This window comes from Anarrhichthys ocellatus, unplaced genomic scaffold, assembly GCF_004355925.1.
Source record: "Anarrhichthys ocellatus isolate YVR2014 unplaced genomic scaffold, GSC_Weel_1.0 scaffold13, whole genome shotgun sequence".
Taxonomy (NCBI): domain Eukaryota; kingdom Metazoa; phylum Chordata; class Actinopteri; order Perciformes; family Anarhichadidae; genus Anarrhichthys; species Anarrhichthys ocellatus.
This window is the reverse complement of record NW_022280043.1, coordinates 1,579,495-1,590,897: the sequence shown is the minus strand read 5'-3', so window position 1 is coordinate 1,590,897 and position 11,403 is coordinate 1,579,495. Positions and strand designations below refer to the sequence as shown.

The window sequence follows — 11,403 nt, the reverse complement described above, 5'->3', positions numbered from 1 at the left end:
TTGGCATTCTCATTCTCTCTCCACGCCTCTCTCCGTCGCTCCTCATCTTGGTTTTGATGGACACTTGATAGAATTACAGATCTGTTTAGAACAGGGCATGTCGGCTCCTGGAGAAGCATCCTTTGAGCAAGAGCTACGGTTTTTCTGAAGCCTCTTTGGAGACGCAAGCTCATGCCCATATACTTAATTCCATTCCTTCTTCTTTTTGCCACCTAGCTGTAGATCAGAAACTTGGCTCAAGTGAATCTGCAGGTGGAAAAGACACACCAGGTGAGAGACGTATTTCAATTAGAATTAGCAATATACAGTACATGTATAAAAATGTAGAATACATATCAACAAGGATTTGTAATATCAACTGATATCAACTCGCCTTACTTATCTCCTTCTTTTAGAACATTTAACCCTGATTATCATCGTTGTAGCTGTGGCGCTGTTGACTCTTTCCGGTGCTGCGATAATCAGTAAGTATTCTGTGTTTTGCTTTGACATAAAGTTGTTTAATGTGAACTCATTTCTGTTTCATTTCCACAGTTGACAAATGCACCGCTGTAAAGCCCCTCGGTGCATGACTGGAATCTCTGTAGTCCCTGTGTGCCTTGTAAAGCTGTTAATACCTAAGCAAATATGAACTTTTCTCTTGTGTAGCCGTGACCTTTTTTCATTTTTCTTTCTTGCAGCTGTACTGCTGGTAAGACGCCACATGCACAATCGACAGCAAGGGTAAGGTCAAATTTCTCCACTTTAAAGTTTATATTTGAGAGATGCACGTTCCACTTTATGCTAAGTCAGCCTGCAGGTGACAGAACCAGTCTGGTGGGTAACAGCCTTTCTGCTGCCTTGCCAATGAACCCTAACTCGTCCTACAGCATCAAAATCAGAGAAAAACACTTGGGTGGAAAAACTTAACTGGCATCCACCCATCTGAGCCTGTCTGAACTTGTACAGTAATCAGTGTCACAGCCTGAGGCCCTCCACCACCACCACTGAACACTCCCCGCCTCTAACCCCTCCCATGTTAGCCATCAAACAATAGCCTTGAGACAGTGCCACTGGGTCTGTATGAACGAATGGGACAGGACCTTACTTGTCCCAAAGCTTACCTCATGAACTGAGGCCTGAGTAGATGACTCTGCTCAGAAATTAAAAAAACAATCCTGTAAACATGACGCTGGCGTTATGACAACAATCTGCCAACAGCACTCAGACATCAGAACAGCCAAAACCAGTTATACAGAGACACGCCCTCTCTTTGCTTTTAGCAACCATTCTATACCTTGTGTATTTAACCACAGTTTGCTAGCTAGGAAGGCTTTCTGCAGACCAATCATCAATTATTTTGTGCTGGGGTGCAGTAGTAATACATAACCTGCAGGTCGAGTTTAGAGAGGTTACGAATTTCAAGTTAGTCCCCCGAGATCTCCAAACAGCAGAAGAACAGCCATTGTGGAGCAGATGCCCAAGACAATCTGCAAGGGTTAAATTCCTCTGCAGGATTACTGGCTGCCTCCTGGGGCTGCAGTCAGCTCTGGCAGTGTTTGGTGCTGACTGATCGCTCTGCTGAAAAGAGGCTTAATCACACAGCAACCTCTGGCTTGTTGGATCAACAGCGCCTTGCCAGATTTATAAGTCCCACCTGGGGATGAGCTGTGTTTTGAGGTGGTGCAGTCGCCACGCACCTGTCAGAGCCCTGCAAATGAGGCAGACATGTCGTTTCCTGAATTCTGACACGCAGAGGTGTTTCTTGTGTCTTTCTGCTAACAAACTGAAAAAGAGCCTAAAAATATCTTGAAGATGACATACTTCTGCCCTGCCCCCCTGCCCCCCCCCCCCCACAACCCACCCCACCCCCTCTCCCTGCATTCCCTTCCTGTGGCCTGTCCTACCTCTGTCTCTCTACAGGAACTACTTCGTGCCTGCAGAGCAGGACCAGAAAGGGGCCGTCTAGTTCTTGGTGGAGTAGCAGTCTCAATAACAGACAAGAGAGGAGCCATGCACAGGGCTATGCCATCTCCAACTCTCCTGACTCAGACAGTTAGACTTATTTGCACAACAGCCTGCTTCTCACCTTTCAGTTCATTGCTCGCTCTAATCAATACAGATGCAATATTGTTTTTAACCGTTGTATATGCTTGTCTTTGTCCCAGCCGTTTATGCTCCACATATACACAATTTATCGGGGGACATTTGGAATGCATTCAAACCTTCTAATTGGATTCTATTTGAGGAATCCAAATCAAAGCCAGTGAATATGGCTTAAAGCTTCTTTTGTTAAAAGGGATAATTTAGCACAGCCAGAGCTCCCCATCTTTTACTACCTGAAACAAGAAATTATTCCCACCAGCTATGCAGTGAAACTACATTTGCGTTTGATTTGGTGCATATGGAAAAGACCTGTCTGTGTGAAAATGGTCGATGACTGAGACAAACCATGCTAATCCATGCTAAGGCAGGTTAGTGCTCACTTCATTCTTCAGATTCACTTGTCTGACACCTTCTGTTCCTGGCCCATTAGCAATGACAGGAGGCAGTGCAAAAGCAAGATAAAAACTTGTTCCCCCTCTTCTCAACCTCAGTAAAAAAGAAACGGGTGGAAATGGCCAGTGTGAACATTATTGCAGGCTAGCAAATTAATTGGCCGCAATGAATGATGATGTATTCTTTTCCCCCTCTCTGTTTCATTTTGAAAGGCGTTCACTTTAGTCCCGCAGATTGTAAATACAGAAGTTTTCTACTGGTAGAAAGAAGCTGTGTGTGAGTGAGGGATAAAATCCCACAAATCAATTAAAGACGGAGATGATTGGGGAAAATACCAACAATGCCTTTTGTTTCATTCTTAGAGCATGATGGCTTCTCTGTTTTCATTTAAATGGAAATCAATCATGCCCTGTGAAAGAAAGCTTTCTGTCCAGGAACCTGAGGCACTGGTTGCCTTATTTGTTCCAAATCAGAGAAGGGAACTTTCTGCAGCAAATGTTAAAGGGGAATGGGACCTGCTCCTGTTCAACAGGACAGTATTTCATTGATGGCTTCATGAGGACACTTATAATGGAATAAGCAACACAGGGAATGGCTACATGGGGTCAAACACTAGATTTGTCAAAGCAGGATCTCACTTTGCTTCCACTAAATCTTGCAGCTAATCTCGGCACTGGGGACAGGTTTTGGCTCCAGTCCAGCCAGACTTGAGAGCAAAAACAATTGTGTAGTCACGTCCTCTTCAGGTTGTACAGTAGCTATAGATTTGTGCTGGGGCTTTGTCTTAAAAATGATGCATCCCAGTTTATTAAACATAAAGAAATTGGTAGATGTGATTATTGTTTGTGCATTTGTTTTACTGTTCGTATTTGAGCAATGTGTGTACAGTATGTGTATGTAAAAAGCGTAGCATTGCCCGATAAGCCTTCAATATCTTCAGCATTTCAAAGGGAGTACAATTGAACAAAAATTTCAGCACAAAACATTTCAGTTTTTCATATCATGTTTTTATGTTTTTAGTCATATTCACTTTTTTCTGTTGGACAAACAAACCACAATTGAACATTAGAGCAGAGATTTCTCTTTCAAGGCCTTATTTTGACAAATTGAAGAAAGCAAACACACTGCAGATAAATGCAGTATTTGGTCCAGCCGGCTCCAGCATATGTGACCAAACTCTACTCAATTATTCTTTTCTGTAAAGCTTCTCTGCTGTGACACTACTCATGTTAATAATGTAACAAATGTCAATGCTGAGTTTTTTTTTTTTTTCTCAACGCGATGTATGCTTAGATTGAGGTTACGCTTTTTCTTTTCTCCCCTTTTTTTAAACTGGCTTTTTCGGTGCATGCAGGCTACAGCAGGAGTACAGCGTCCCTGACAAACTGACAAAACTCAAGCAAATGAAGAAAACATCTTCATCAATGTGAATAGCATTTTAAAAAAATGCAACAAATACAGAAAACACAACCGAATACTAACTACACAGGTGCACTATAGGGTGCAGAACGCCACTAGGTGTGTCTGCAATGACCACCGCTGTATTGTGTGATTGAATGAATACAACCCACAATTGGCTAATCCCCCAGTGTAGACACCACTAAGGTGTTGTAAAACACATTTCAATGAAACTCAAAAACAAGCTGCAATATATCCAAGCAATCGGCTCGAAGTGGTCATATAAAACATGTCGTATAATCTTTCCAAAAACAAAATTAAACTCACAAAACTCTCTACGACTTGCAACACTCTTGTATTTCGTTCTCTGTAGCTTGTTTCTGTATTTGGTCGTTTTCTAGCTTTGCATTTGTTTTCTGAATGCGCATGTATAAACTGTTTTCTCCATTGCTTGTGTCTTGTCTAGTAGCATGTGTTTTCTGAGGTTGCACTGCATACAGCTTTCAGAACCACCGCACTAAAGCTCTTATCAGACCTTACGCAGTTATTCTAGTTTTTAATATATTTTATGTATTTACAGACCTAAATATTTGTATTGTGTCTCTTAATAGAAAAATATTATATTTGACCAAATGGTCTTTTTATACATGTGTTAACTGGTGATGTTTTCTCTCCGCTGTTCATTTATAAATTCTGTGTAAAACATGTTGTGGCGGGTGGGAGTCAGTTATTTTCCAAAAGCTTTCTTATGTAAAATATTTGTATTTGTGTCATATTGCAGCAAATGTTGGACTTAATGTTGAATACATGTTTGTATGCACTTGTGTGTCCAGATGAACCCATACTGTATGTATTATTTGTGCCGGTGGCATTCCCATTAGTTTTTCATTATAGAATTATTTACAAAGTATATAATACATAACCATCTAGCTCACAAAAAACAATTACCATATATCATGAATCGATTCTGTTTTCACTTCTACGCTCCTTAATTTTGTTATGATAGCAATTAGAACAGTTAATACTATTGTACATCATATACAGTAAGTATAAACTCTGTGTTGCTTTTGACATTAAATCTGTGATACAGTGTGTTCGTTTTTTCCCAGTTTATTGTCTGCATCATTTGATGCCATATGGATGCAATGATAATGCACCAGTGGATCCTGTTTAATCTAGGGCTTTACTCACTTACAAGCATAGAGCCACTAAGAGGCTTAGACACCCCTGACTAAACATCACGTTTTTGTTCAGATTGAAAGTGTAAAGAGCGTGTAGTATCTATCAGAAGGAGGAAGTGACCCAGCTTCAGTCTTAGTGTTGTGCCAGATTGTCAAGTATGGGATGTTATGGGTTTATTCTTCACAACCTTTAATAATAATCCTGGCTGTGAGACACAGCCTATGGCTGTGTTATCAGTTGTAAGATAAAAGGTCATTGGAAACGAGCCTGCTTCTTGGCTGAAGGTGTGATTAAAATATGAATCATCTCCTCATTATTTGCAAAGAGAAATAAGCCCTTTTCAGTGCAGTTTTGCACAGTATAGAAATGATGTTAGACAAAGATTAAGCAGGTGAGGGTTCCTTTTTTTCACTTGTCAGCCTGATTCATGTTTTCTATGTTTATTGAGTGTTTTCATATGACACTGTTAGCAAGCAGCATACAGTCTACATTCACACATATGATGCCAGATTTTCTCTTGATGGACTCCTGGTTGGTTTCTTACAGCTCTGTACTTTTATCAATGAACATATGCTCTCTCTCTCTCTCTCTCTCCTTATTCTTGGGCCACTCGATATGATCTGGAAAATAAACACACAGACCCGTTAAGGAATCAAACAGTATTCAAGCAATCAATTTTATTTATCCAACACAAACACACCACAGTAAGGAAAATAAACAATGCGCTTTGCAGTTTTTCTGTTACGGTTTCGCCCAACAAATAGCTTAATCGTAATCTTTTTGATCTATTAATCATCAGAGATTTTAGTCAGCATTCTGTTGAGCTATTATATGTCTGAAATGAATGATTGTTTGCAATATATCATCCAGTAGCCTGTGATATAAATTACTTAAATCATTCAACTGCAGTTTCCCCGAGAGCGTGATATAAGCACGGATACCCTTCATGCACATGGACTGTAATTTAGACTGTCTGTCAGCTTTCATTGTCTTAAATTATTCAGCACTTGTGCTAATCATGCACCCCTCAAACAGTGCAAAAATACAGAATTTGAACATTCACTAGCATGAATGAAATAAAAAAGCGGTAAGTACTTACTTTGGTGAACTTTTCTGACATCTGAAAAGCCGACAGGCCCTGCCACCTACAGTTAGAGATAAGCAAAATAGTGAGAAAGGCAGTTGAATATATAATTACGGTGCTTCACAAAAATGTCTTTCAGAGTCACACTTACAGCCAATGACCATGATGCCCAACATGAAAAGCACTGCTGCAATAGTCAGTCCAGCGATGCGCAGGGATTTATAATCTGGACACATAAAACATGAATCAAACACTCAACCATAGACGCAAAATGAAAGAAAACAAAAATATAAACAGTCAAATGGCGCTTCTCACCATAGGTGAAATCTTCATCCCACTTCGGATCTATAAGAAGTAAAAGTGGAATGGAAAGTATTGAATTAAGTTCGACTGTTGAACACAGGAAGCTACAAGAAAAAAGAGAGAGAGGATCACCGGGGAACAACAGTCAGAGATAGCCTGACAGATCTACTGGCCCCGCTGACATGCTGCTGATGGTGTATCAAAACCCTATCTATGGCAAGCCAGCACAGCATGAGGACACAAATATCGTATCTCTTCTTGCGTAAGGTACAATCAAGCATTAATCTGTTGGCAAGAGAGGAAGTGAGGTGCTCTGTTCTACCACTCTGCCATGGGCTTTGTTTGGAAGACAGGGAATTATGATACTGTCAGTCTGCCATGAGATAACAATAAAACTGCAATGCCTGTGGCATTTAAGGTAACTATGGAGTAGTAAAAATTTTTGGTACCCCAGGCAACTCCTTTTTTGGTGGTTTTCACAGTTATGGATGGGGAGGATGTCACGGAGGATGCTGAAAAATATAGACAGTGAAAACATTAGTTTCCTTTGACTTTTTTCCCCTTTTCCCTAATAGAAGTCATATGGTTCGTAATGCAAAAGCATAATTTCATATATATCGATATATTTGTTTTGGGACCTATTGACTTATCTTATCTTTGCCATACGAGTCTCTACATAATTCCATTCAGGTGCATTCCTATGTTTAACTCATTATTTTAATTGACTTTTTAAATATTTCAGTGGAATGGCTCTCTTAGGAAACCTTTAATGCGTATCGGTGCGCTCTCTGTCGCTCTCACTCTTGCGCTCTCCTTTTCCCCGGTCCGGTAAAATGCAACAAAAAAACTCCTCTTTATATCTTAATAAGTACAGGGAGTTTAACATTTTCTAATTACCTCATAATTAGTTTTAAAGGGAGAAAACTTAGGGAAAGCCTTTGCTATTGATGTGAGGGGATGTTATAGCCAAACTCAATGGCTTCCACCGACTGGGTGTTCAAATATGTGAGGGACATGGTGCAGATTGTTACCTGGAGTGGGTGTGAACTTTGTTTTTGGTTTTGTTGTTGGAGCTAAAAGGGACAGAAACTTAACAATTACATCAAGTTGAATTGAATTATTATGGGTTTCACATATACAGCACACCACCAGCCTACCTGTTGAAGTGTTCATCTCTGATGAGGTGGTGTGGACACTGACTGGGTTGTTGGTGCTAATGTTCTTGTTTGTGGTTGAGGAGGAGTCAGCATCTCTGGTGACTCTGCTTTCCACTCTTCTTCCTGTTACATCAAGAAAGCAACTGATTCACATGAAAACGATACTGAAAAGGAGATAGCCTCAATACCGAAGATGCTGCAAAGTGGCATTTCTCCGGATAGCCACGAATGCCGTACCAGTAAGAGTTGGAGCGGCAGGCATTGTTGTTAAGTTCGCCATACTGTTGCTCACAGACTCCATTTGAACTGCGGGTGTGGAAGTCTGAGCCCTTGACACTGCATGCGAGGGAAAAAAAGACACATTTCAATCACCAAAAACACAAGTCAGATGAAGCCTCACAGCGAGGCCTTGATACAGTAAACTTTACAGGAAGAACAAAGAGCAGTGTTGTTTACCACTGTGATTTTCTCAAACAATGCTGTGATGTATTCCTGACAGAGGCCAGACTTGAGAATGTCTGGCCATGCCGGCGAGAGAGGCCCCGCAGATGTACTGAGAGTATGTCACAGTTAAAGTCCTGTGAGTGCCGCACACACAAAGAAGTGGCTCTTTACAAAACCTCTGGCTACAACAGAGGTGGATTGTTGTGTGAGACTGCGGGACAGAGAGGCTGTTGTCTGTTTACTCTCTCAGCACCTTCCAATTAATGCTGGAGCTCTACAAAACCTCTACTTTCTTAGGCTAATGCTGTGATTCCAACTATTTTGATGAACCCATGTGCCTGGACCGTGACTAAAGGTCTGCAGTAGATGTGTCAGATATATTGTGTGGATGAAAACCTTAATTTGGATAGTAGTAAACCTTTTATATTACTGTCATCTACAGTTCTAAGATGTTTAGTGTGAGCTTATTTATCCCTCATCTGGACTGAGATGAGGGATAAGCCTTCAGTCTTCTAAACCCACATTATAATGTATACTCAGTATTCTTAGAAGTTATTACATTATCCTACCTTTTTTCTTTTTTTTTTTTTTACAAAAAAACCCCCTGATGACAACATACATATGGGAATTTACCCATACTGTGGGCTCTGCAGGTCTTCAAACTTCATGACACTTGTAACTTGTAATACTTAATTTTAGCATTTATGTTTTAGCATAGCATTATCTTGTTGTGACTTGTGATCAAAGTGGCTTCTGTTGCATAGTTACATAGTTACATGGCCTCGCGCTAAACTCAACGCACTCACCTTTAAACGTGACAAGCAGGAAGAAGGCCAAGTGGGTAAAATAAATCTAAAAGACAAAAAACAACAACATTATGAGTAGAGGAGATGACACAATGATGCAGACAAGTATAAACCAAGTTGTATCTCAACTGGTGTTTTAACAAGTTGAATTTCAACTTTTATCACAACTAAGATCTGCAAAAGTAATTCGGAGCCCCTCAAATATTATAAGTGACTCCATAAATGAGGAAAGGTCATAATACTAGAAATGCAGACATTGGATCTGTTGCAGAGGATTGGAGCAGATACACAACATACAGACAAAACATGTGCTCATGAGCAGACAGACAGACACAGTTTATTCCCATATCTTTAGCCACAGTTGTGATGTTACAATTGAAGCGAGAGAGCATTCACTTTGGAACATGTTTTGCAGTGTAAATCTACCAGACAGAAGGTTGCACTCATTGCGGTTTGGCACCACATGGCAACCTCTACTTCCTCCTCAAGCACACGGGCAACGTCTCCCACACTCCTCACGCAGCATGACAAAAACTGATTCCTACTTTGAATGTCAAACTTTAGAAGACACACATATTTATTTATTTTTTATTTATTCATTTGTCAAAAGTGAGTGATTGAGGCCGCACATTGCGTTTGCTATCCTCCCACACATGTCTGTGTTGAACTTTGTGGCACTATTGATCAAACTTCAATAACAAAAAGTTTGCTACTGTCACCAATTAAAAACTGGTATTGGAGGACATGTCAAAACAACTCCTTTTACCGTAATGGAAATCCTGTAGGCCTACTGGTGAGCGACGTACTCTTTCCTCCCCCTCACAACATGTTGCCCCTAGCTTGAAACAAAACACTATAGACAAACAGAAGTAAGCAAAAAGCTGTCCGATATTGCATGATTTTATAGCAACACAGAGAACAACAGCTGCCAAGCAGCTACATACAGCAGAGGCAGGTAGAGTGACGGATAGAAGTCTGGGCCAGTGGCTCAGTTTGAATCCACCCCCAGCAGAAAATGAATCTCGATCTTTGACCTATCCTGGTGGCAGGTCATCCTCCGGGCGTGGAACAGTATGACAGGTGAACGTCTGTGGCCGTCATGAGCTGCGACAGCTCAGATTAGCAGGTCATGCCAATCTTCATTTCACTCCAGAGCATATGTCAAGATGAGGCCTGTTTCCCCTGGGCTGTACAGGCGTCTTTCCCTTCCCCTAGCCTGACCTGCCTGCCTGTTTGTCACATCTAGCACTCTAACTCACTCTCTGTCTGTCTGTTCGTCCGTTTGTCTGTCGTCCTCCATCAATCTCTCTTTAGTATGCCTCACCAAAAACACCCCTTAGCCCTCTGATATTTAATGATCCATCCAGGCTATTATGCTTACCTTGGTATCCATTCTGTGAGGGGCTCGAGTCCAGAGATTGTTCCACATCCTCATCATCCACGGTTCCTTCCTGTGTATGCCACTTCTGAAACGCTGCTAACCAACCACACCCATGTGCTCACCATCAGTACTTCCCCATTCAATTGTCGAACTCCGTTTCAGTCTTTCAGTCTCTCGCTCACCCACTCTTTCTCGTGACATGGCCTTTTCCTTCTGTGGCTTCCAGTCTTTCACCCTCCCTCGCTGTTCACAGTCTCTCAGCCCGGCAGCTTCTCTTCCTAATTTATTTCTGTTTCTTTATAGTACACTATCTTTTATTGTGTGTCTTTGCCTGTCTATTTCTCCAGGCTCATACAATCATTTATGACCATAAGTATATATGCGTCATCTTTGCTGTGTGTTGTGTGTTGCTGTGTCACAAACAAGAAATGAATGACCTTGTTGTAGTGAGAAAATGTTGATATACTGACAAATGCAGTACAAATTGGAAGCATTTTTGCTTCCTGTGAATGGTGAACAGTTTAATAAAATATCCTCCCTTTAAAACGTTAACATTGAGGATGTTCTGAAATGCGTGTGGCTTTGAAGAACAATATTCTTTACTTTGATTACCAACTAGGCTAGCATGCAGCCATAGAAGAAGCAATTATATTTCTTGAGTACATCTTTAAACTTAAAACATAAAAAAATGAACACATCTTACTCACTTAAATATGACCACAGAAAACATCAACCAATGTCTTTCACATTAAATTGCACTGAAGGGTTTTTAAGTCACAGTCTTCAACTATTGCTTCAAGACTGCAAGATTGGCGTGTGTGATTTTAACTCAACAGCATTAACCAACTGAAGAGGACAAATCTAGTTGTTACAGCAGACAAAGCATGCAATTCATCCACAATAGCAGAGGACAGTCTTCGTCCAGAGTGCTGTGGATGCTTTTGGATCAGCTTATACTCACAGCTTGTCACATTTCAATAAAGCAATTGTTAACTCTTTTTTACAAGCATCTTTAAAGGTGCTAAATTCCAAATTCAGAGCATGTCTATGATTGAGGGATTGCCTCCACGTGGCTCTCAACATGGCGATAGCTGAGCCGGCGGCTAACGGTGCAAACAACACTAAAGTGCAAACAACAGCAACAGTGCTAAGAGAGCTAAGAGGGGGGAA

At 40.9% G+C, this 11,403-nt stretch overlaps 1 protein-coding gene across 1 annotated transcript; it reads right to left on the bottom strand.

Annotated features, from left to right (window-relative positions):
• Nucleotides 1-3,463: 3,463 nt before the first annotated feature.
• Nucleotides 3,464-11,195, bottom strand: fxyd5 (FXYD domain containing ion transport regulator 5). The gene is made up of 10 exons (XM_031852999.1): nucleotides 10,234-11,195; nucleotides 8,853-8,898; nucleotides 7,840-7,938; nucleotides 7,603-7,725; nucleotides 7,477-7,518; nucleotides 6,895-6,957; nucleotides 6,458-6,487; nucleotides 6,294-6,368; nucleotides 6,158-6,203; nucleotides 3,464-5,678 (listed from the first exon to the last, which is right to left on the bottom strand). Exons 1-10 carry the CDS (start codon nucleotides 10,288-10,290, stop codon nucleotides 5,654-5,656), a joined length of 606 nt encoding a protein of 201 aa, XP_031708859.1. The 5' UTR covers nucleotides 10,291-11,195; the 3' UTR covers nucleotides 3,464-5,653.
• Nucleotides 11,196-11,403: the final 208 nt, after the last annotated feature.